The sequence below is a fragment of the Castor canadensis genome, chromosome 1 (assembly GCF_047511655.1).
Source record: "Castor canadensis chromosome 1, mCasCan1.hap1v2, whole genome shotgun sequence".
NCBI lineage: Eukaryota > Metazoa > Chordata > Mammalia > Rodentia > Castoridae > Castor > Castor canadensis.
The window spans coordinates 197,797,907-197,821,435 of NC_133386.1; the positions used below are offsets into that span (position 1 = coordinate 197,797,907).

The 23,529-nt window shown below is 52.8% G+C and overlaps 2 protein-coding genes across 2 annotated transcripts; one reads left to right on the forward strand and one right to left on the reverse strand.

Moving 5' to 3' along the window:
* The first annotated feature begins 6,524 nt into the window (after positions 1-6,524).
* On the forward strand, positions 6,525-13,807 carry Ccdc86 (coiled-coil domain containing 86). The gene is made up of 4 exons (XM_020176185.2): positions 6,525-8,081; positions 10,849-10,978; positions 12,840-12,914; positions 13,119-13,807. Exons 1-4 carry the CDS (start codon positions 6,697-6,699, stop codon positions 13,236-13,238), a joined length of 1,710 nt encoding a protein of 569 aa, XP_020031774.2. The 5' UTR covers positions 6,525-6,696; the 3' UTR covers positions 13,239-13,807.
* On the reverse strand, positions 13,712-18,541 carry Ptgdr2 (prostaglandin D2 receptor 2). Its single transcript, XM_020176184.2, has 2 exons — positions 18,428-18,541; positions 13,712-16,224 (listed from the first exon to the last, which is right to left on the reverse strand). The coding sequence occupies exon 2, from the start codon at positions 16,213-16,215 to the stop codon at positions 15,004-15,006; it is 1,212 nt and encodes a 403-aa protein (XP_020031773.1). The 5' UTR covers positions 16,216-16,224; positions 18,428-18,541; the 3' UTR covers positions 13,712-15,003.
* Between the last annotated feature and the right edge of the window lie 4,988 nt (positions 18,542-23,529).

The following is a 23,529-nucleotide window of genomic DNA, read 5'->3' on the forward strand; positions in this document are numbered from 1 at the left end:
TCATCTCAAATTTCTGGCTTATTTTCAAAAAAATCTTGATTCTGTATCAGGTGCCTAAAACACAGAGGCAGAGAAAGATGGGTGAAATTGCACACATTTCTAAAGGAGCAAGTTCTGGATTCAAACCTTCACTGTGCCACGTGCCAGCCACCTGTCCCTGGACAAGCTTCTGCACCTCTAAAAAAACAGGGCTACCATGTGCATCAAATGAGATAACACCTGCAAACACCCTTCAGATTTGGTAGCTACTCTGAACAGAATCCTGATCGTTAAAACTACCAGTGGAACTGGTACATTTTTATGGCTTTTTAAACCACTGCAGTAAGTCATGTTATCAATATCACTTGCCATCTTAGGTCCTGAAAATGAATCATACATGATATGCTTTTCAATCTTTAAGCATATAAATGGTGCTTTGAGAGGAAATGACCTGCTTGTTTCTGTAACCGTTCTTTGGTAGAGGAAGCCAAGGCATCTGAGATCCAAAAGATGGAGCCTCACTGAGCCAGTGGGTTTCTGGGGCAGCTGCTCCTCCTGCACCTTGGGCATTTGACGTTTGAGGCTCTGTGAAAACAGAGAAGCAAGACTCTGAACTAAGGGAAAAGTGCAGCTCACCCACCCAACATCATACATGCCAGCTGAGTCAGATCTGAGGCTGGCTTAAGTCACCACTCCAATGGGAGTTCGTGGAGAAAGAGAGATTCCCCCAACACAAGGTCAACAGATTCCCACCATTAAACCAAGATCAGGTTAGTCTGTGGTTTGGGGAAGGGGATCTCATAATTTGCCCCAGGATGCTCTTCTTTGGTCACCAAGACAAAGCCTTCAGGAGTGGCCGTGGAGATGAGGCCGCCATATTGATTGGAAGGACAACCATCTCTAAGGACCAAAGCTGTAGAGAAGCCAAATGTAGAGGAAATGAGATGGCAGGGATAAGTAACAGAGAGAGGGAAGGGGAAGTAAGTCATTATGAAACTCCATCATTGGCCAGGTCTTAGGAACTGAGAGTCTGTGTGTGTGTGGAGTGTGTGGACATGTTTACTGGTCTGTCTCTGTCAAGCTCTCCTCCCATCCACAAATATGAAGCCCTCAGCTGTCACCATCTGATGACATCTGTGCAGGATCTGCAGCTCTCCCATCTCAATCCAACTCCATGCATCTGAGGTGACTCTCAGTCCCCTAGGAGATGGGGACCAGATCTTTAGCAAAGGAGTCCTGAGTTGGAGTCCTGCCACTTCACACTTAGGTGACTTTCAGCAACTCCCATTAACTTCTCTGAAGTGCCATTTCCTGCCCTGGGAATTAGGGGAATCAATTCTGCACAAATGACATTGAGGGGCAATTGGGATAATGGTAAACTCAGCCCCTGCTCTTGTGGAAGGCAAAGAAAGGTCTTAGGAACCGAGAGTCATGTGTTGCTCATCCCTTCTTCCAGAGCACTAGTCTGCAGAGTGTGGTCCATGGACCAGCAGCATGCAGCAGCTTGTGAGAAATGCAAATCCATGGCCTCCCCTAACTTCTGGGCTTGGGGCTTGAACACACCCTCCATATGACTCCAATGCACAGTGAAGTTGGAGAAGCATTGCTGTTGAATACATTGGGGTGAGGTGGGGTGGGGTATGAGATACCCACCTCCTTCCTGGGGTCCCTATGCTCAGGTGTTCATTTCCCACCCCACCCTCTCCTTCCTTGGCCTGCTCAGGACAGGGAATGTAATGTGGAGGACGTCAGGGGCCTGAGAGAGAGAAGAGGGCTTGTCTCACACCCAAGCACCCCTGCCATCGGTGGAGGGGCAGATGTGCCCCCTTCTGTTTCAGCAAAACCTGCAGATGCTATGAGAAACAGGAGATAAGCTCTGCTCTCCTCAGCCCTAAGCAGAGGCAGGAATGTGTGAGCTTTGCAAAGGGCTCTTTCCTGTCCAAGTAGCTTCTCTGCATCTTGGTGATGCCCCATGGGGACACCTGGAAGACCTCACGACTGGGTCCCAGGGACTCCTATCCTTCTCCTCTACCCTCACCTTTTGCTGAGGTCTCCTCCCCACTTCTTCCAAGGATCTGATGCTCACAGGGAGCTGGTTCTAACACACAGCAAAGATGAGCTGTGTTCAGGATAAGAACTGGCAGATCAGCTGGGCATGGTGCATACCTGTAATCCCAGCACTCAGGAGGCTGAGGCAGGAGGATGGTGAATTCCAGGCCGGTCTATGCTACATAGCGAGTCCCTTTCTCTAAAGAAGAAAGAAAAAAACTGGCAGATCTCACTCTCCCTTCCTTTGTCTTGCTCCTCATTCTCACAAGGCCTGATACTAGGAAGCTGGAAGCAGCTGATCACACCTGCAAAACAGGAAAGCAAGTGTCAAAGGAGGGGAGCTGGACTCCCAGAGATGTCAAAACAAAATTCCACCAGCCAGGTGACAAATTCTGCTCTCTCCATAAAAGCAACAGCTCAGGTCCAAGGTCAGGAGGAACAGCATTGTAGCAGACTGAGGGTTTCCACTCAAGTCCACAGGAAAGAGGATGGAGGCCTGGCCACACCATTAGGAACTGTGAATCAGGGAGGTGACAAATCCACTGGGCTGAGGGCAGTCAAGCCTGGGGGTAAGAGGGAAGCCTGGGAACCACATCTGGAAGTGTCAAAAATGGACCTTTTAGGGTTGGTGGAGTGGCTACTTGAGCCAAGGTAGAGTGCCTGCCTTGCAAGTGTGAGACCCTGAGTTCAAACCCCAGTACCACCAAAAAAAAATAAAAATAAAAGAATGGGCGTCTTTTATTGTGTTGACATGGGAGGGACAGCTGGAGGAACAGGAGAGTACAGCCTGCTAAAGAACCATTCTGGAAAAGCTACAGGAAAACTGTGTCAATACATAAGATATTTCTGGATGGAAGAGAAAGCAGCCAGCCATCAAGTACCCTGTGTTAAACTCATTTACTCTCCACACCCACACCACGAGGCAGCTGTTATTACTACCATTTTACAGAATCAGAGGCACAGAGAGGCTAGGACACTGGTAAAGCTCACACAGCATGTAAGTGCTGAAGGTGGGATTCATGTCTGGGCTGCCTGACTCCAGAGCTACACCTCCTAACCATAAAACTCCTTGTTGTTGCCCAAAAGGAAACTAAGACATGGAAAGGCTACGGTGCTCGCTCAAAGTAAGAGAGCAACACAGCAAGGGACTAGGATTACAGTTCCAGTGCTGGCACGCTTAGCTGGCTGGCAGCTGCCCCTGCCCTAGGTCTTGTTTGCTTGCCCCCTGACTGCCCCAGTCCTTGCACTGGAGGTACTGGGTGTCGCCTACGCTGTGCAGTGCTGACTTGGCAACATCCGGCTTATTTATGTAACGTGAGATCTGCTGACTGAAGGAAACCAGCGCCCACAGATAGTCCCAAGATAGAGATCAGGTGTTCTTCTCTGAGCCATCCATCCTCCCCACTAGCCAAGGGGTGCTACAGCTTTGAGGGTATGAAAATTCTCAGGTGTCAAGGACCTCTACAGCCCTCTCTCAGCCCCAAAGTCAGAGATGAGCAGGGAGAAGTGGGCAGGGAGAGGCCCTAGCCATCACCAGCAGCACCAACAGCACATGGTACGTACTAGGCCCCTCCTGGAGCTCTTTCAGTCCCCTAGAGTGCCAGGCCAGGAGGGCGATTTTCAGCCCCGGCTCAGGGCTCCATAAATATTCTTTGAATGACAGATCCTCATCAGGAGTCCTCTGGGCAATTATTATCACCCCAACCAGGAAATCCAAGGCCCCCAGAGATTGTGATGTGATAACAGGTGACATGAGGACAGATGCAGGGTGAAGTCTGGAACTCGGGGCTTTCTGACTCCAAACCCAAACTCTTACCCTCCACATCCATGGGGCCCAGGGCTGGGGTCTGAGGGTGTGTAAGGACCTGCTCGGTTGCAGTGTCTCTGGAAACTGGGGCATTTCTGAGTGTAGCTGGGGAGAGGGCAGGAAAATGAGGCAGAGTGCCACCGGCCACACTGTGCTGCATCACAGTTCAGTCCTGCTGGCCATGGTGTTTTCGGCTGCTTCCTCCAGAAGCTGCCTCTGCAATAAGGATTTAAGAGCAAATAGTCTGTTTGGAAAATGACCTCAGTCTATAAACACCTATAAGCAGGTAGGAAAGTAAGACAGGGATGCCAGTGAGGGCATGAGTGACCAGGTTCCCTTCATGGCAGTTAGGACACACCCCTGCCAGGTGTCTTTGGGGGACTCAGAGAAACTTCTCTTTATCCTCCCACCTGATGCAAGGAAGCTGTGCAGCAGAAAGCAAAGGAGATAGGTGACTGCTACACACCAGCCTCCCCTGCAAACTTCAGGATCCTCCCCCCAGGCCCCTGAACATATGACAACGAAAAGCTGAGCTCCAGTGGGAGTAGGGCTTCAGGGTCAGAGCTCACCTGGTGCTGGGGTTGATTAAACATCTACACATGCACCAGAGTGACACCCAAAGACCTCCATCCAAAAACCACCTCCCTCTCTCACACCACTCTGGTGGGGGGACCTGAGATTACCTCTGAAGCCTTTTAAGCAGGACTGGGATATGATCCAATCAGCATTTGTAAGTGCTCCCTCTAGCTGGGGACAAGAGTCAGAAGGCAAGATAAGGGGGCCTGGAGGGCAGACATGCGTTCTCCTCCAGAAACCCTGGTAATCCACTATGGAGTATTGGACCATTTGGGTCTCCAGGCAGGAGCAGGAGCCCAGTCTTCTGAGAGTTGAGGGACTGGAAGAGGTGAATGAAGCTGAGTGAGTGGGCTGCAGGGAAGGCCTCCCTTCAGGGCTCTCCTTGGCTCAGGAACCCCAGGGCTCTGAGCCCACAGGCAGAGCATCTGCGAAAGGCCTAGCAGGCAGGAACTGACATGTGATTACTGCACAAGGGTGCAGCAGTTTCTGTAACATGGGGGAACATGGAGAAGCTGTGCCATTTTCCTCCCCTTAGAGAGGACCAGGCTGAATTCATTAGGATGCATTTGGGATGATGTGTGGCACTGGTAGTGGGGTAACAGGTCTTCAAAGATGCTTGATCCACTTTTCCATCCTCCCGCACCCTCTGTCTGGATGCTTTTCTTCCCTGCCATTCCTGACAAGACACCCTGGGTCCCAGTTGAACTTTAGTCCTGCTCCATTGTTGACAGAGTGGCTCAGCAAGTGGGGGGTATGCTTGGTGCTGAGCCCCCAGGGGCTGTCTGCCCTGGCCTTAATCCTCTAACCCCTGAGTATCCATGAAACTTCCCAGGCCTTCTGTCTCTCACACACATATACACCAGCTGGAGAAACAATGGTTTCTAAAAGAAGATACTAGAATGTGCTGGGCAGGGACCCTGGGATCCCTGAGGGCCATTCCCAGACAATTCAAAGACTAATACTGAAAAGAGCTGGGATGCACTTGGACTACTTCCAAGATCTTCTTCCTAAGCAGCAGCATGTTGTGAGTCACCAGAGCCCCCACTCCTGGGTCTCAATCAAAGTGACCCCAAGAAAGTCTTCTCTAGGCACTGGGAGGTCCAGAAGGTAATGCATGTGCACTGGTAAGGCCCTGAAGCTTAGTGAATAAAACCATTTACAAATAAGTGCAAAGGGAAGAGAGGGGCAGCAGGTCCTCACACAGGAAAATCTACTGTCTTGCCAGAGAGAAAGATTCCAGATGATCCAATCTGGTTCTAGAACAGAGACAAGAGGGGGACCCAAGAGAGTATGCAGCATGGCCATGGTCCAGGTGTGCCATAGGACAAAGGTGCATCCTACTGGTACTTCAACTTCATTTAGGAATGTTGAGAACGCTGAAAAAGGAGAACCACTGATTGCATACTTAAACACAGGATGGGACAAGAGTCAGCAAGAGTGTTAATATTTAACACAGGACTCAAGACTTAGATTTCCCACTGGGTGGAGGTGGGCCCTCAGGACCATCTATCTATATGCACTAAGCTAGCGCAAAATTAGCACATTACAAATGAGAAAAACTAAGGCCCTAGAGGGCAGGCCACCTGCCCAGCTGCACAGGAGTAAGTTAGTGAGTTTCCATCCAGCCCTGCCTATGGGCTCCCAGATCTTTTTCCAATCCTTTTCTCTCCAGAAAATAGGTTTCCCCTTTTCTCCTTTGCATACACAACTCTCTCCCAGGAAAAGATGTTTTACAAGAAAGGCAAATGGAAGGGCTGGGGGCCTGGCTCAAGTGGTAGAGTGCCTGCCTAGCAAGCCCTCAGTTCAAACCCCAGTGTCACCAAAAGAGTCTTTGTTCGAGGCCAGCCTGGTCAAAAAAAACCCCAGCTCTAGGAAAGAAATTAAAAAAAAAAAAACAAAAAACTGGGCGTGGTGTGGCGCACAAGTCATCTCGGCTCGATACAGGCCTGCCTGGGCAAAAAACGCGAGGCTGTACCTGAAAAATAAATAAAGCAAAAAGGGCTAGGGGTGTAGCTCAAGTAGTAGTACGTTAGACAAAAAAGAAGTAAAAGTCGATCCCGGGAGAAATCGCTCATCGATCGCACGTCACTGAGCCCACGCGCCTTGCGCATGCGTCTACTAAGCCCAGCCCCCGCCTTTCTGCCCCTCACCAACATGGCCGCCTCGGCAACTACCTTCCCTACGGATTAGAATGCGGCCACGTCTGACGTCATAAGGAGGCGCCGGTGTCTATTAGGTGGAGGGGTCGCACGTGTGCTGGGAATTGGACACTTTCAGGCTGCGCCATGAATACACCGCTAAGGCGCAGCAGGCGGCTGGAAGGCCTGAATCCAGAAACCGCAGAGAACGTCCCGGCTGCTTCGCAGGCGAGACGGGCCCTTGTGGAGTTCAAGCCTGGCACAGAAGAAACGAGGGAGCCCGGGTCCCCTGTGAGTGTGCGGCAACATGACCTAGGGTTTCCTTCATGTCAACCGGACTTAAGCCCGGGATCACCCACTCTGCGGCAGGATGCAGACTTGGAGTCCCCCCGAAGGCAGCCAGAGCAGAACCCAAAGTCCCTCCAGCGTCAGCAAGATCCACGCCTGGAGTTACTTCCAAGACAACCCGAGCCGAGTCCCGAGGCCCCCCGACGTGCGGAGTCACCAAAACTGTCCCAGGACCAAGAGCAACTGGACTCGGAGGGGGCCCAGGGTAAGGAGGAGCTGACCCCAGGGTCTCCCCAGAGTCACCAAGATGCAGGTTTGGAGTCACCTCCAGGACAGCCAGAGCTGAGTTCTGTTTCCCTCCTACGTGCGGAGTCACCAAAACTGTCCCAGGACCAAGAGCAACTGGACTCGGAAGGGGCCCTGGGTAAGGAGGAGCTGGCCCCAGGGTCTCCCCAGCGTCACCAAGATGCAGGCTTGGAGTCACCTCCAGGACAGCCAGAGCCGAGTTCTGTTTCCCTCCTACGTGCGGAGTCACCAAAACTGTCCCAGGACCAAGGAGAACTGGACTCGGAAGGGGCCTTGGGTAAGGAGGAGCTGGCCCCAGGGTCTCCCCAGCGTCACCAAGATGCAGGCTTGGAGTCACCTCCAGGACAGCCAGAGCCGAGTTCTGTTTCCCTCCTACGTGCGGAGTCACCAAAACTGTCCCAGGACCAAGGAGAACTGGACTCGGAAGGGGCCCTGGGTAAGGAGGAGCTGGCCCCAGGGTCTCCCCAGCATCAGCAAGATCCAGGCTTGGAGTCACCTCCAAGACAGCCAGAGCCGAGTTCTGTGGCCCCCCAGCGTGCGGAGTCACCAAAGCTCTCCCAGGATGAGGGAGAACTGGACCCTGAGAGGGCCCCGGGTAAGGAGGAGCTGACCCCGGAGTCTCCCCAGCGTCATTTGCAACCGGGCCCAGAATCCCCAGAGCCTCATCCAGTTCATCAAGCTCCGAGTCCCCAGCCCTCGAAACCACCAGAGGAGCTGACACCCCAGGCTCCCGGCTCCCCCGGGCGCCAGCAGGACCATAGCAAGACATCTAAGGCCAGGAAGACAGAGACAGGCAGCCTCTGTGCAAAGAGGCACAATGCATCTTCAACCCAGGCCCCACCGTCCAAGAAGTTAAAGAAGGAGGAAGAGAAGCTTCCTGAAATCCCTAAGGGAAAGCCCAAATCTGGACGTGTATGGAAGGACCGCTCCAAGAAAAGGTGAAGGGGGGCACAGTATGGCAGGGGTGGGGTTCTCTATGTGTTTGTATGCTGCCATTGTTTGGGTGCAGCTCTAGGGTTGGATGGAGCTCACTTTAGTGAGGGTGTCAGCCAACAGGTGATCATGGTCAGAATGGTAAAATGCCCTGGGATCCCAGAAGGAGGCCCCCAAAGGTCATTTTCTTGATGCTGGTCCACATGGACCTCCCCTCTATCACCTTAGGCCCTATTTAGTCAAAAAGCCTTTTACAGGCTCCTCTACTGAGAAGTAATGGCAAATAAATAAGCCATTGCTTGACAAAAACAAAGGTCTTCGCCCAGTATTATCTGTTACAGTTATTTGTCTTTATGATAAAAAGTATAGAACACTGATTATATGGAACACTTAAGTAAAGGACAGGCTGGAAAGAGAGCTGTTATATTTAATCTGCACCCCAACCTATGGAGCAGGTGTTAATGTTATTCCTGTTTCACATCTGAGGAAAACTAGGTTAAAGAAGGATGGGTGTGGTGGTGCATGCCTGTAATGCCAGCTACTCTGAGGCAGAAGTGGAAGGATCTTGAGTTTGAGGCAGCTCAGGCAAAGGTATCAAGACCCTATCTACTAAAGGAGGAAGAGGATCGAAGTACACTACATAGATAGGAAGGTTGTTGGATGACTGATAAATCGATAGGCAGCATAATGAAACCCAAACACTTTTTTAAGGGGGGAGGAGAAGGAAAATGGGAATATAATTGAGGGGGTGAACTTGTTCAAATTATCCTATATGCATGTATGGAATTACCACAATGCAACCCCCTCCTACTACTAATGAATTCTAATTCAAAGACAAAATTTAATTATAAAATAAAAACAAAAGGGTTGAGAGAGTGGCTCAAGTGATGGAGCACCTGCCTTACAAGCCCTTGTTGCCCCAAGGCTCACAAGCTGCCTTGCCCAAGGTCACACAGGCATTAGGTGATAGGCTCAAGACCTAGCACCTAGGCCTGTCTTCTCTCTCAGGTAGGACCAGCACTGCAGAACTGTGCTGCTTCAGTACTTTAGCCACGTGTGACTAATTAAAATTAAATTTAGATGAAATTTCTCATCACCAGTCACATTTCAAGTGGCCCCTGTGAGCATTGGGTCCCTTATGGGACAGCATGGATGTAGAGTATGTCCACCATCACAGAAAATTGTCTCAACACCACTGCTCTGGAAAGACATGGTATGGTGTCCTGTGACTGTAGGGAGACTTGGCATTGTGTCCTGTGACTCTAGTGCTCCAGGCTCCTGCTACACCATCCCTTCAGTGTTCTCACATCCCAGTTTGGGAAGCCTGGCTTGAAGGATGGAGAGTAAGTCCATGCAGCACCCACTCTTCTGTTTTTAGAAGGCTAGGTCTTCAGCAGGCCCTTGGGAACAGTGGCTAAAGGGGCGTGCTGAGATCAGAGGCCTACAGTTTGGTGGAGAGGGGCAGAACCAGCTGCCAATGGTGAGCCTGGGGTTATATTCCAGACTGTATGCCAGACACCCAGGAAGAGGTACAGAAGGGGCAGGAGGGGGCTCTGCCAGCATGACACAGACCTTCAGAGGCTGGGATGGTGGGATAAACAGACTGGGACATCTGTTTGGAAGTCAAGCCCCTGGCCTGGAGAGCACAGTGGCCACTGTAAGAATCTGCTGAGGAACCTGGCTTATAGGGAGATAAACAGAAAAAGAGCAGGCTTAAGGGAGCCTGTTGGGTTTGGCTGCTGACAGGACACAGTCTGAAGTGAGAGGCTTGCTTTCATTTTGTTTTGTTTTGCAGTACTGGGGATTGAACCCAGGACCCCACTCTTGGCCAGGCAAGCCTTCTACCACTTGAGCCACAATCTGAACCCTGTTTTTACTTTTGATTACAAAACAGAAAAGGAAAGAGCAGAAATTAATAAGCCCCACATTCCCACCACCAGATTCCATAGTTCTCAACATCTTACTGGCCTAGCTTCACTGTTGGTCCTTGGCATTTTTTTTTCCCCCAGTACTGGAGCTTCAACTCAGGATCTGCATCTTGAGTCACATCACCAGCCTTTTTTTGTGAAGGATTGTTTCCAGATAGGGTCTCATGGAACTGTTTGCCTGGGTTGGCTTCAATCCACAATCCTTCTGATCTCTGCCTCCTAAGTAGCTAGGATTACAGGCATGAGGCCACCGGGGCCCTTTTTTTCCTGGAATATTTTAAAGTGCATCGCAGATATATCATCCCACCCATAAATCCTTGCAGGATGCCTTTTTACAGAGGTCACCTCAATCCTGTAAGCCTGAAAGCATTGCCACTCCTCAAAATCCAGACATCCCTGCAATCCCTCCTGTCTACCCCACCTTCCCATCTCCCTAATAAGAGAAAGTCCGGATCATTACAGAGAAGGCCACCCATTCTCACTCCCCATACAGAGTGAGTACCCTGTCTCCAGAGGCACTCTCACCCAGGCCAACAGCAGAGGCCAAGTAGTCTGGACTCTGAGGGCACAGACAGGTTCAAGTCCTAACTGTCACTTAGAGACCAGGGGGCCTGGTAACTATTTAACCTCTCTAAGCCTTGACTTGCTCCTCTTTAAGATGGAGAGAACCAGAGTCCCCACCTCAGAGGCCTCCTTTCCAAGTGTCTGCAGACTAGAAGTCTGACTGTGAGACCAGTGGGAGGGGACTCCAACTTCCTTCTGAGGAGGAAGGTGCCAAGTCCAAGGAGAGCAGAGGGCACAAGCACCAACCCACAGGCCTCACAGCACCCCTTTCCCCAACCAGGTTCTCCCAGATGGTCCAGGACAAGCCCCTGCACACCTCCTGGCAACGGAAGATGAAGGAGCGGCAGGAGAGGAAGCTGACCAAGGACTTTGCCCGGCACCTGGTGGAAGAGAGGGAGAGGCGCCGGCAGGTGAGGAGCCAGTGGGCTGAACATAGGTCTGCTGTGACAGATGCAGGAGGCTGAGGGCCCTAGGGAGAAGCAGAGAGCCGTCTGTGTGGGGGTGTGGGGCAGGAGGTCCTTCTGGTGGCAGGAACAGTCAGTGAGATGGGGTTGGGCCCTTTCCTGACCTGCCCAGGTGGGAAAGGCTTACAGCCTGGAAAACTTTGCCCCTAGTTTTGCTGCTGTCATTCAAGAAATGGTGTCAGCTGAGCACCTATGGCCCACACCTGGGAGGATGGTGGTTGGAGGCCACCCCAGGCAAATAGTCCACGAGAACTCATCTCCAAAATAACCAGAGCAAAATGAGCTGGAGGTGTGGCTCAAGCAGTAAAGTGCCTGATTTGCATGTGGAAAACCCTGAATTTAAACCGCTGTCCCATCAGGAAAAAAAAAAAATGACTTCTACATACCAGCATGTGGATGGTTCCCCACACCTTTCCTTAGTTCTTTCCTGTCACCCATCCCTAAGCCAGAAATACCTCATTAGAGGCTGCACCTGCTGTAAAGGTTTTCAGCACTACCATGTTACCCAGGGCCTATGTTCAGTGGGAGGGAGGGTGGCTCTCAGCAGGTGGCACTCAGAGAAAGCAGTGTTGCTGCCCCAGGACCACAGATATCAGCAGACACTGCTTTTCTATTGACCCCAGGGTACAGGAGGCTCACTGAACCAGAGTCAAACTACCACAGAAAAAGGATGGGTGGGCTGGTCACTCAGTCACCCTAACCCTTACGTTTTTTTTTGGTTGCACTGGGGTTTGAACTTGGCCTCACACTTGCTAGGCAGGCACTCTTACCACTTGAGCCACTCCATCATCACCCACCTCTTGCTTTGAGTCATCCCAGAACAGCCCAGGTCTGAGGCCCTGGGGTCAGTATGGCTGCCCCATATGCTGAGGCCTTATCTCATTTCCATAATAGCCCTGGTTCCATCTTGGGCAAGGCAACTGCCTTCCCATCAGCCACTAGAGAGAGGCACCTGCCCATCCCCCACTCAGACCTTCCCCTGACCACACAGGACCCAGGCTCACTTCTCCTTTCTCCCTGGGGTCCCAGGCCACCCTTATGACCCCAAGGTGCCAAAGCCAGGTGAGGCCCCTGCCCATGTGCCCAGTGCTACCTGGGGACAAATGGAGCATAACTTTGGCTTCCATTACCAGACAGACTCCAGCTACATTCTGAGTGTTCCTGGAGAGTTGGAGCCATTCCGGGCCCTGTGTGTGCTCATTCACTTATTTCTTAATCTCATGACATAGGGACCATGGTCATCCTCACTTTAGAGACGGGGAAAATTGAGGCCCAGAAACTTAGCCACAGTTATCTGATTAGGAAGTAACAGAGGCAAGACTCAAACCTGGGCAAGAGCTGTCCAGAGTCTCTTCTGGGCAGGAACATGGCAGGAGCCCAGCCCCACCGTAGCCTTGCCTTCCTGGGTACACAGGCCTGGGGAGAGGGAGACTGGGCAGATAGGATGAGCAAGAGCCAGACCAGCCCTTCTCCCTTGACAGCTGATGTGCAAGGCAGTGCCAAGGGCCACATCTTATCCCACATGGTCCTCACTGAGCCCCTGTCCTCTGCTGCCTGTCCTTCTAATGTGGAGTCAAAGAATTCTCTGCCCCAGTGGGCCTCTGGGTACCAGGCCCAATACACAGCTCCCCTGGTCCTCCCCAGAAGTTCCCAGGCCTCCACACTCACACTAGCAGGAGCAACCTGGAGTCCAGATGGGAGGGCCTTTTCCCTCTTCCTGGGAATTACACCAACTCTCATTCTGTTGGGGCCTGAGAGGTCAGGGTCACCTCAGCAACCAGTTTAATTTCCCTCCTGTGCACTCCAGGAAAAGAAACAGCGCCGGGCTGAGAACCTCAAACGTCGCTTGGAGAATGAGCGGAAGGCTGAGATCGTCCAGGTGGTGAGTGTCCCCATCCCCACCCTCCACCTGAGGGATTCAGACCAATGCCAGGTGGATAAGGCCTCCAGATGTCTCTCCCCCTCCCTCACATGGCCTGATCTCTTGCCATGACTCTAAGCCCCTGAAGCATGCCTTGCCTTTCTCCAGGGAGCAGGGACAGAGGCTACAGCCACACTAATGTTCTCCCTTCTCCCCGGCCCCCAGATCCGGAACCCAGCCAAGCTCAAGCGCGCAAAGAAGCAGCAGCTGCGCTCCATTCAGAAGAGGGACACCCTGGCCCTGCTGCAGAAGCAGCCACCCCAACGGCCAGAAGCCCAAGTCTGAGCTGAGGACAGCCCTCCAGGGCCAGCGCTCCAACCCTGTGACCTCAGACAGGGCCCCAGCCTGGACAGGGCTCCTGGGCCTTGAAACTCTTGGGCAGGTCTCTGTGGGTCAGAGGCCCAAAGAGAGTCAGCTCCCTCTTTCCTTCCTCATCCTTCTCCAAGTGCCTTCAGACCAAGAACAGTACATTCTTGTTCCTCAGCTGGTGACTCACCAAAATATGTGGTCATGTCTCGGGGTCCTGGGTCCAACCCAGGCCTGGAGGCCAGCAGTCAGGAACCAGCTCCCTGCCACTTTCCCAAAGGTCACCTGGCCCCCAACCAACTGAATCCAGCTCTTCCCACCACAGCACCACAAGATTAAAATGGCGGGGGGGGGGGGGGGGTTGTTTACGAGAGCAGGGCTCCTCTCCAACAACTCCTTGCTCATACCAGACTGCAGAAGCCTGAGATCTGATAAATCCATGCCATCCAGTCTACAACAGAAATATTTATTGAATGCCTGTTGTATACAAGTCCAATTCTGGACACCAAGGAATACAGACAACAAATAAAAGTCCCTGCTCTCAAGGAGCTTCCATTCTGATGGAACCTATAATAAACAAGTAAAATACACAATGTGCCTGGAGTAAAGTGCTCTAAGGCAGGGGAGGGCAGGAGGGAGCGTGACTGACATCTTACATTCAGGTTGCCGAGCACCTGCTGTGGACTGAGCCGTGGCTAGCACTGAGAATCGTCAGTGAGCCCAGCCTTCTGTGGCGAGGATGCACCAAACCAAGATCGTAATTCTCACCCCTGCTCTTCCACTGTTTCAGCCACCAAAACAAATGAGTGCTGGCACTGTTGCTGTTCCCAGGGATGCAGAGCTGAAATACATCATGCTCTTCTCCAGTCCATAGTGGATGGAGGAAATAGACAAGGTATTCCTCCCACCTGCATGTCAGAAATGTCCTGGTGAGGCAGCTGCCCTTTAAAACATTGTGGGTAGGTCAGCGAATGTTCTTTCACTTACTGGGTGTAAATGAGTTTCACAGACCCTATCATCACCAGAAAGGTGATAGGCAGTAACCCCTTGAACCTGAATGAGCATTTATTAACCTTGAGGCTGACAGAAGCCAACATCTGATGCACAGGTTACCTTTGTGGTTAACATGAAGTGCTTCCTGACCCTTTCACTTTACTCCAAAAATAAAAAATACATAAGGTGGAATGTAAAGCTTCCTATCCTCCCTGCCACCCCATCATCTGGTAAAATTGGGCTCTGCAAAGTGGCACTCTTGGGACTCTGCTACCGTAGGAGTCTGTTGTGAGTTTAGCCATGTGTTATTCCAAGTGTCCACAGACATGCTGTTGTGGTCACCTGGGAGGTATCAGAAATACAGAACCAGCACCCCAGCCCAGCCTGCTCAATCAAACTGCGCTCTAACAGTATCCCTAGGTAATTAACACGCACATCAGTTTGGGAAGCTCTGCTTCAACTCATTGGTTTGGTTTGGTTTTTTTGGCGGTACTGGGATTTGAACTCAGGGCCTCATGCTTGCTAGGCCACTGGAGCCAATTCACCAGCTCCAACTCAGTTTCTGAAAAAGACCAACTTGAGTCACCCAGGGTGATTCCTGGGCACTGCCACGAGAACTAGCATCTCCCAGGCTGGAGTTCCCATATCTACACTTTCACAGCGTGTCCTAGAGATGCGATGGCGATTGCTTGCTGCCCTGCCTCTGCCTTCCGGGACAAAGGTCCGAGCCCAGCGATCTGGAGCTCGCCATCTAATCCGAGATGGTGCTCAGCTCGCGGTTCAGGGCGCCCCTCTCGTGGGATCGCACGCGGTCCCTTTGCGGGGGCGCTGCACCGCCACCCCGTAGCCAGCCGAGGAGGCGCGCAGGGCGGAGCGGGCTTGGGAGGCGTCTGCCGAGAGACAGGGTGGAGGCCAAGGTGGCAGAAGAGGAGGCCCGGCGGCGACGGCTGCTGGCCCCGCTGCCCGGCTCGCTGTCGTCCACCAGCACGCTCTCCAGCACCGCGCGCAGCGAGCGCTGCAGCTTGTGCACCACGTCGGGGCACGTGAGCACGTAGAGCAGCGGGTTGACCACGCTGTTGACGAAGGCCAGGCTGGTGACCAAGGGCAGCCCGCGCCACGCCAGCGGCCGCAGCGCGGGGACGGCGTGCGCACGCGCCTCCAGCAGGCTGAAGACGTGGTAGGGCCCCCAGCAGAGCACGAAGGCCGCCACGATGGCCGCCACCAGGCGCACGAAGCGGCCGGGCCGAGGGCGGCCGCGGTGGCGCAAGTGCACGCTCACCGCGGCGTGGCTCGAGGCGATGATCGCCAGCGGCACCACGAAGGCCAGCAGGAACTTGCTGACCGCCAGGGCTGTCTGGCGCGAGTTGCACGCGGCGTCGCGGTCAGGCCCCGGGTTCAGGAGCAGCATGTTGTAATAACACATGATGCGGCCATCCACCCGCGGAATGGTGTCCCGGAACACGAAATACGGCACGGTGTTGAGCACGGCCAGGACCCAGAGCACCAGGCACACTTTCTGGGCCGCAGCCACCGTGCGGTGGTTCTGTGCCCACACTGGCCGCACCACCTGCAGGCAGCGGTCCAGGCTGATGGCGCTGAGCAGAAAGCCACTGGCGAACATGTTAAGGAAGAAGATGGAGGAGTGCAGCTTGCAGAAGGTGGTGCCCAGCTCCCACGAGTGGCCCACCGCCAGGAAATAGGTGAAGAAGGGCAGGGAGGCTGCGGCCAGAAAGTCAGACAGCGCCAGGTGCAGCGCCCAGGTGGTGACCACCGTCTGGCGCATGCGGCAGCCCACCATGAAGAGGATGAGTCCGTTCTCCACCAGACCCAGCACGGAGGCCAACCCATGCAGCAACACTGACACGTGGTCGATGTAGCGGATGCTGGAGTTTTGGTGGCTTTGAAGGAGGCTCATCTGCTCCAAGATCGGGCAGAGCGGCTTCAGTGTGACATTGGCCGACATGGCGGGGCCCTGTGGTGGAGGGAAGGAGGGCTGAGCCTAGCAGTGCAGAGGCAATCAGGGAAGCAGGGAGCCCTGGGCAAGAGGGGATCCCAGCTCAGAGATGCCAACATGACCCAGGTATGTGATAGACGGGGCCACAGGGGGATTGGTGAAGTAGAACCAAGGCAGAGAGAGTAACAAACATCTCAGCTCCACCCTCCTGCTCCCTGGGCAACCTTGGGCAAATTGTTGAACCTTCCTGAGCTGTTTTCTCCCCTGTAACATGGGCTCCCTCATGACAGCCCCTACCTAGCACACAGCTCCTAGCACAAAGAGGCCTGGCACATAGCAAGTGCTGTATCAAGGTCATTGTGATTATTGAGCAAATGGTCCAACATCATTCAGGGAAGTCATTCAGGACTCCCTTTTCCCAGTCCCTAGACCACTAGGGGGGTGGATGTGGCATCACGTACTGGGTCAGGGGTTTCCAGCTTAAATGGGGAAGGAGTATGGAAGGAGTCTATACCGTCCCTTCCCACCCATGGCACCTCCAGGCCCTGCCTCTTTGCAGATCCTCAGGGCAGTGCAGGTCCCACAGAGATGGCTACTTGGGTGTGTTGACCTCAAATAGCAGAGCTGGCCTGTCCTCTGATAGTAGGAGAGGAAATAAGATAAGAGGACGGTGAGAGCTAGAGAGGAGGAACTCCCAGACTGGGGCTGTGGCAGCCCCATGGGGCCAAAAGTTCTCTTCTCTTGGGCGACCACAGCTGCCCTGCCTACCCCAGGAAACCCACCCCTGTTCATTCACTCACTCACACTGGCTCAACAAATACTTGTAGAGCAACTACTCAAGTGGCGCTAGGGAAGCCGGGCTCCAGCAGACTCACAGCAAGTAGCCATAGATGGTCACAGTCTTGAGAACCTACACCCCTTGCTGGTGAGAACCAGCAAGGGCTGGGGAATTGGTGTGGGGCTCCCGGCAGGAGGGAGGGCACAAACAGCAGGGTATGGAATCGCCAGGGATCCTGGTAGATCCTCTAGGTGAGTGCTCTCTTTCTCATGGCTCCAGAAGAAGGATGCTAGGATTCCCTATCCCATTTTACAGTTGAGGAAACTGAGACCCAGGTGTTTGAAGAGCTGGCCAAGGCACCCAACAATGCCACCATTTGGAAGAGCAGCAGTTTAGCGCTCAGCTGGTGTCCTGTCCTCTACCTCTGCTCTAAGCAAGAGATGATGGAGGAAGAAGAAGAGAAGGAAAAAGGAAGAGGGGAGAGAGCCTTCTGTACTCCTTTATCCAACAGATACATTCTTGGCCAGGGTCCTTCACAGGGCAGGTTCCTGGAACACCAAGCAAGAATTTCCCCAGCAGGGGAGTCCTTGTTGCTGGGATTGACACATAGGTGGGAGGGGCGGGTGGGTCCGTGCTTCCTGACAATGCTCCTAATTCCTCAGCTTTAGAGTTTGCAGACAAAGCGCTCACACTTGCACTAACCCTATGAGCCCCTACTTTTTAGAAGGTGACACTGAGGTTCAGAGAAACACAGCACTGGCCCAGTATTCCTCAGCTGCGAGGTGAGACTGGGACCTTACTTCCAGCAGACAGAGCCATGCCATTCCCTCTGCCCCAGACATTCCCTTCCACCAGTCACCACTTGTCTGAGTCCTATGGGATGCTCAGAGCACACAGTCCTGCTGCTATCATTGTCCCCACTCTCCCTCTCCCCCCCAGGTTGCTATGAACATTGAAAGACACAGTGAATGGCTCGCCACCATTGTACCTGACATCTAGTTAATTCCTAAGAATTAATTAATTAATTCCTAAGAAAGCTTAGCCCTGCTGGGTGCTGGTGGCTCACATCTGTAATCGGAACTACTCAGGAGGCAGAGATCAGGCTGATGATGGTTCAAGTACAGCCCAGGCAAATAGTTCATGAGACCCTATTGAATAAACCTGCACAAAAAGAGGGCTGGCAGAGTGGCTCAAGCGATAAGAGCATCTGCCTAGCTAGTGTGAGGCCCTGAGTGCAAAACCCAGTGCCACCAAACAAACAAACAAACGAAAAAAGCACAGTCCATCCCTCCTATGAGCAGCAAGAGTCCCTGCCAGGCCGGTGAATTCATCCCTCTGCCATCCTAGATGGTAACAACCCTCTGTCTGGTAAAACTGCCTTCTCCCCTGGGTCTAGAGAGACAAGTAGGCTGCTCAGCCCATGGGTCCCCCCCACCTCCTTACCTGGGCGCAGAAGGAACGGAGAATCCAGACCTAGAGGCAGTCACCTCTGTCAGCAGCTGGACAGGAGGCACCAGGCAGGCACAAGGAGGAGACTGAGCTAAGGGAGGAAATAGCTGACAGCCAGAATGTGGGGGCGGGGCTGGGGGGGAAGAGGCGGGGACAGCACAAAGAGTTGTCACTCTCATTCATCTCCATCCTCCTCCACAGCCCCCTCTGCCCTCTCCCCTTCATGGAGGAGACTGCAGCCCAGAACACTGCGCAAGTGAGTCTGGGAAGAAAGTAGGAACATGAGTGTGCCTCGGGGTGTGTGCAGGAGAGTGACCAATGTATATTATAAGAGCATGAGGAAAAGAATGTCTTGTCCCTTTTTTCCACTATCCCTGGACTGCCCTCCCCTGACATAACAGTCCTCTCAGAAAAAGCCCCTCCAGGTCTCCTGAGCTTCCTGGACAGCTTGGCCAAGCCACCCAAGGCCATGAGGGATTGGAGGAAGCAGGGCAGTGCTGTGGGATGCAGGCCCAGCTGCCTGCTAGGGTTGCTCATTGGGGCTCCTGGCCAGGAGGTCATTCCCCTCCCCCACTGAGCCACACCTTGTCATCTGTGAACAGGAGAAGTGTCTGTTCACAGTGGAGTGAGGTGGCTTTTCATGAAAGTCAACTTCTTCCCTGGCTGGGAAAAGGTGGGGGTAGGTGAAAGCGATCAGTTTTTATTGAACAGGCTCAGAGCCCTTGGGGTAAGAAAAAGTTGCATCTTACATGTTTTCATTTTATTCTTCCCTAACTTCTTACTCTCCTTTGCTTCATGAGGCCAGGGACCAGCAAGTCAACCTCAGCATTCCAGCACTGAGTGGATCAGTGAGTGCTTAACAAAACATGGGAAGAAATCCACAGACAAAATTCTCTCCAGGCCTAGGCTAATTCATGCCTGCACTTAACAAGTTCCAGGGCCTGCTGTCAGGTGGAGAGGGAACAAAAATGCTAGGTGGATCAGCAAGAGCACGATTACCTGGGTCACTAGCAACAAGAATTGTCTTCCTGTGGGTCAGGGGGTGTTCTGACTGCCAAACCCAATGCCTGCAGCCCTCCCTGGAAACCAGGTGTGTGTTTCTGCTCCATCTAGGGAAAAACAGCCCCATCCCGCCCAGCCCACTTGTTCACAGTTGAGACCAGGTAGGCAGTGCAAGGGTGGTGGTCAGGTCCAGGGACTCTGGGGCCAGGCTGACAGTGTTTACATCTGGCCCTGCCACTCCCTAGCTACGTGACCTTGGGCAAATAACACCACAACAGGAAAATATGAATTTGTAAAGGTTTTTCTTCTGTGTAGTCCCATCCAAAAAGTGGAGTAGAGTCTGCTCTTGGGACTAAGAATTACTCCTCTCCCATAGACACATCTCAGCACTAGGGGATAGGGTACAGCCCTTCCTCTGGATCTCAGTCCCCTCTTACCCCCTCCCCTGACTGCACTTGTGGCATAAACATCCTTCACAGCCTCTCAGGGCAACCATGCTAAGCTGCTGTATGTCTAGCTAAAATCTTTGCTCTTGTGACCTTTATCATTCTGTTTCCAATCCTGTAACCACTGTCAAGGCTTAATTCCCAGCCCTCCCTGAGGACAGCTTATTACCCAAAAAAAAAAAAAGAAAGAAAGAAAAGTTACTAAGCTTTACTAAACTTTAGTGGGGTGGTGGAGGGGTAGAATTCTAGACAAACCAGGCCCTGAGGTATTTGCTGAAGAAGGAAAGGGCAGGAACCCTCTTCCCCTTTTCTCCAGGGGCCTCCCCAGGAGCCTCTGAGCCCTGGCTGCCCTCCCGTATGGAAATGGACCTCTGTGCATTCACTCAGAGAGCTCTGAAAGATGCAGTCTCACAGCCTCAATGGCAGAGGGTGCCAGGGGTGGGATGTTGGATTGGCAAGATGCCAGCATGTGCCTAGGTTTCAGGAACTGAGAGTCAACACTGGCCTCTGCAAGAGGAAGAATCTCTCCAGGGCACTGGAGCCGAGGCAAGGGACCCATGCAGTCTGAGGCTAGAAAGAGAAAGGCCTGTCTGAGCGTTTGTGGACGCCACCAATAAATGGGTCAGACCTCCTCACTAGGGGCAAGAGGCCACCAAACCTGTCAGATAGGCCTTCTCAGAGCTCAGGGTATCTAGGGCCTCTCACAATGAGTGAACATAACACAGACCAGCAGTTTTCATCTCGATCATGAACCAGAGTTAGCTGGGGGACAGGTTAAATCCAAGTGGCTGGGTCCACTACCCAGCAGGTCTGACCCAGCAGGTCTGGGTGGAGACAGATAATTTGCATTTCTATCAAATGGAGGGCGGCCTTGGGCCTATATGCTGATAGCAGGGGAGTGGGCAGAGCGGCTCAGCTGAGGGCCCCTGTGAGCACCTCCCCTCTCTCTCTCAGCCTGGGTCCTAGTCCTCTGGTGAGGATTAAAGGAGCTCATAAACCAAGCATTCACCTCTGAACCTGACACAGAGGAAGGACATAAGTGTCGGCTGGTTTGGTTCTTATTTTTTGGTACTGTCTGCAATGCTGTGGTTTGAGCACATCGGTGGGGTTGGCCTGCCAGAAGGACAGCACCCAGAGCCGCCCTGGAGGACCCATAAGTTAGGAGGACAGAGCAGCCCATGTCTGGGTCCTCTGGACCTGAGGGGCATGAGGTTGGTGGCTACAGAGCCACATGCACCTGGCTTGTCTGAGAAACTAGGGGACTGGGTGGGGCCTGCAGTCCCACCACGCCCTGCCCTGCCCTAAGTCCAATGTCCGCCTAGACCTGGGGGGAAAACTCAGCCACGCCCAGGGCACAGGCCCTGGTCCCTGAAGCATAGTCCCATGGCTTGGCACCTAATGTCAAAGGAGGACCAGGCCCACCTCTGCACTTGTGCCATCTCCCGTCATCTTGTCACTTTTTGGCACACAGACCTTGGCTAGCTGCATCTATTGCCTGGGGTGCTGACCAGATGCCCACTGCAGGCATCCAAGCCGCTGAGTCCAGCACACTATCCCCAATCCCTGTGCCCCCTCTCCCTGCACCTTGCCCCCTTGTCACCTCCTGCCATTGCCCTGAGTTGCTGCTGCAACCTGAAATGCCTTCACCGTCCCGCACCACCCCCCCACCTAAGGTCAGTGTCTTGGCCTGAGGGGCTTTGTTGTCAGCTGTTTAACCCATAGTCAGGGAAGAGGCGTCTCCTCCCAGCTTGGCTGGCCTTTCTCCCTGGAGTCCTGCTTTAGCGAGCAGGTTTTTCAAGTTCCTTTCTGGCCATTTTAAAGAAGTCAGTCAAAGGGGAAGTGAGATGCGTGCAGGAAGCAACCTTCCCAGGAATCCTCCAGCCCCCAACTCAGGCCCTGGAGGTACCACACCCAGCAGAGGAACAGCCAGGCAAGTACCCACCCTACCTCTGGTTGGAGGCCCACCATCACCCACAGGGAGCAGCTGCCTCTCTGGCATGGCCAGAAGCCCCACTCATGCCTCCACCTTGGATTCTGCTACTCCTTAGTCCTATCCTATCCCTAGTCAGCATTTATCACTGTCCTGCTCTGAATACTCTGTACACACCCAGCTGCACCTGTGTCCTTGCTTATGCTATTCGCTCCCTGCTCCCGAATCTCAGTTCTTCCCTTAGCCTCTTGGTGAACTTCTACTCATCCTTTAAAACCTTGACCAGAGGTTGCCTCCTCAAGGAAGCCTTTGCTGATCCTCTCAGACAGACCTTACCTCTCACTCCATCCCCCTAATCTCTATCTACCTCACTTTACATAGAGCCACCCTTGTCCTCCAGTGTTCTCCATCCTCATGATGAGGAAGTTGAGGACAGAGACTCTTAAGGTAGCATGAACAGAAATGCAGAGCTGCCACGGGCTATCAGACACTGTTCTAAAAATCCCAGATTGCAAGCCTGGTACTGGTGGCTCACACCTATAATCTTAGCTACTCAGGAGGCAGAGACCAGGAGGATCACAGTTTAAAGCCAGCCCAGGCAAATACTTTGCAAGACCGTAGCTCCAAAAAACCCATCACAAAAAAAGGACTGATGGAGTGACTCAAGGTGTAGCCCCTGAGTTCAAACCCCAGTACAGAAAAATAAATAAATAATAAATAACCTACACTCAAATGGCTCACACCCTGGGGCAAGTATTAGGATAAGCTGGCCCTATGTACTCCTACGCAGCCTACTCCCCATATCAAGGTTAAACTGGGAAGGGCAAAGAGGAGCAAAAGCTCAGGTCTATGCCTCCCATACCCAGGCAACCTGTGCTCATTGGCCAAACCATTTAGGGAGGCCTCAGTTTCGCACCATTGGACAAAACCCCGAGCCCAGACAGCGGTGTGTACTTGGCCCTCAACAGCCGCCTCACCCCTTGAGGTATACTATTCTCAGTTAGGCAGTTGACTCTCACTCAGCTTCCCACCCCATAACCTCCTTGAGGTGTACTTTTGCTCTCCTGATAAATCACTCTTTTCTATGTCCTTACTCTTCCTGGTTCTTTCACTGCACCTGGGTAGTGTTGTAATCTTGGGCATTTTACTCAAGAACAAAGGAACAGGGCTGGGGGCGTAGATCAAGGTGGTAGTGGCCTGCCTAGGAAGCCAGAGGCCTATAAGGCTCACCCCAACCACCCATAACATTTATTTCTGTTTTTAGTCCTTGTTTCCAGAGCAGAGCAGAGGGCCTGGCATGTGAGAGGGGTCCCAACAAATGTTTACCAAACAGAATGAATCTCCAATGCTGGATTCCCCAAAAGCCTCCCAGTTCTTCCCAGTGAAGCACCCTGGACCCATTGCATGGTCTGAGCCCAGTCCATGTCCTGGTGCAATTCTCCCTGGCTGTTTTCACCAACACCAGGTGCAACCATGGGGACTAATGTCATTACAGAAGGAATGTTACCAGAAAACCGGTCCCCTAGCCTTAATGCCAATCCATAGTTTACATATAACAAGAGCAAGGTTTTGAGGAAAAGGAATAAGGTTTATTATTCGTCAAAGAAGAGGGCAGGCACAGTCAACCTGTCAAAGCTCTGTCATCCTACTTCTGAGAAAGTGTCCATCTTTTAAAGGGGAATCCAGGAGCTCAGCTTGACTGCCCGATGAGATGGTGT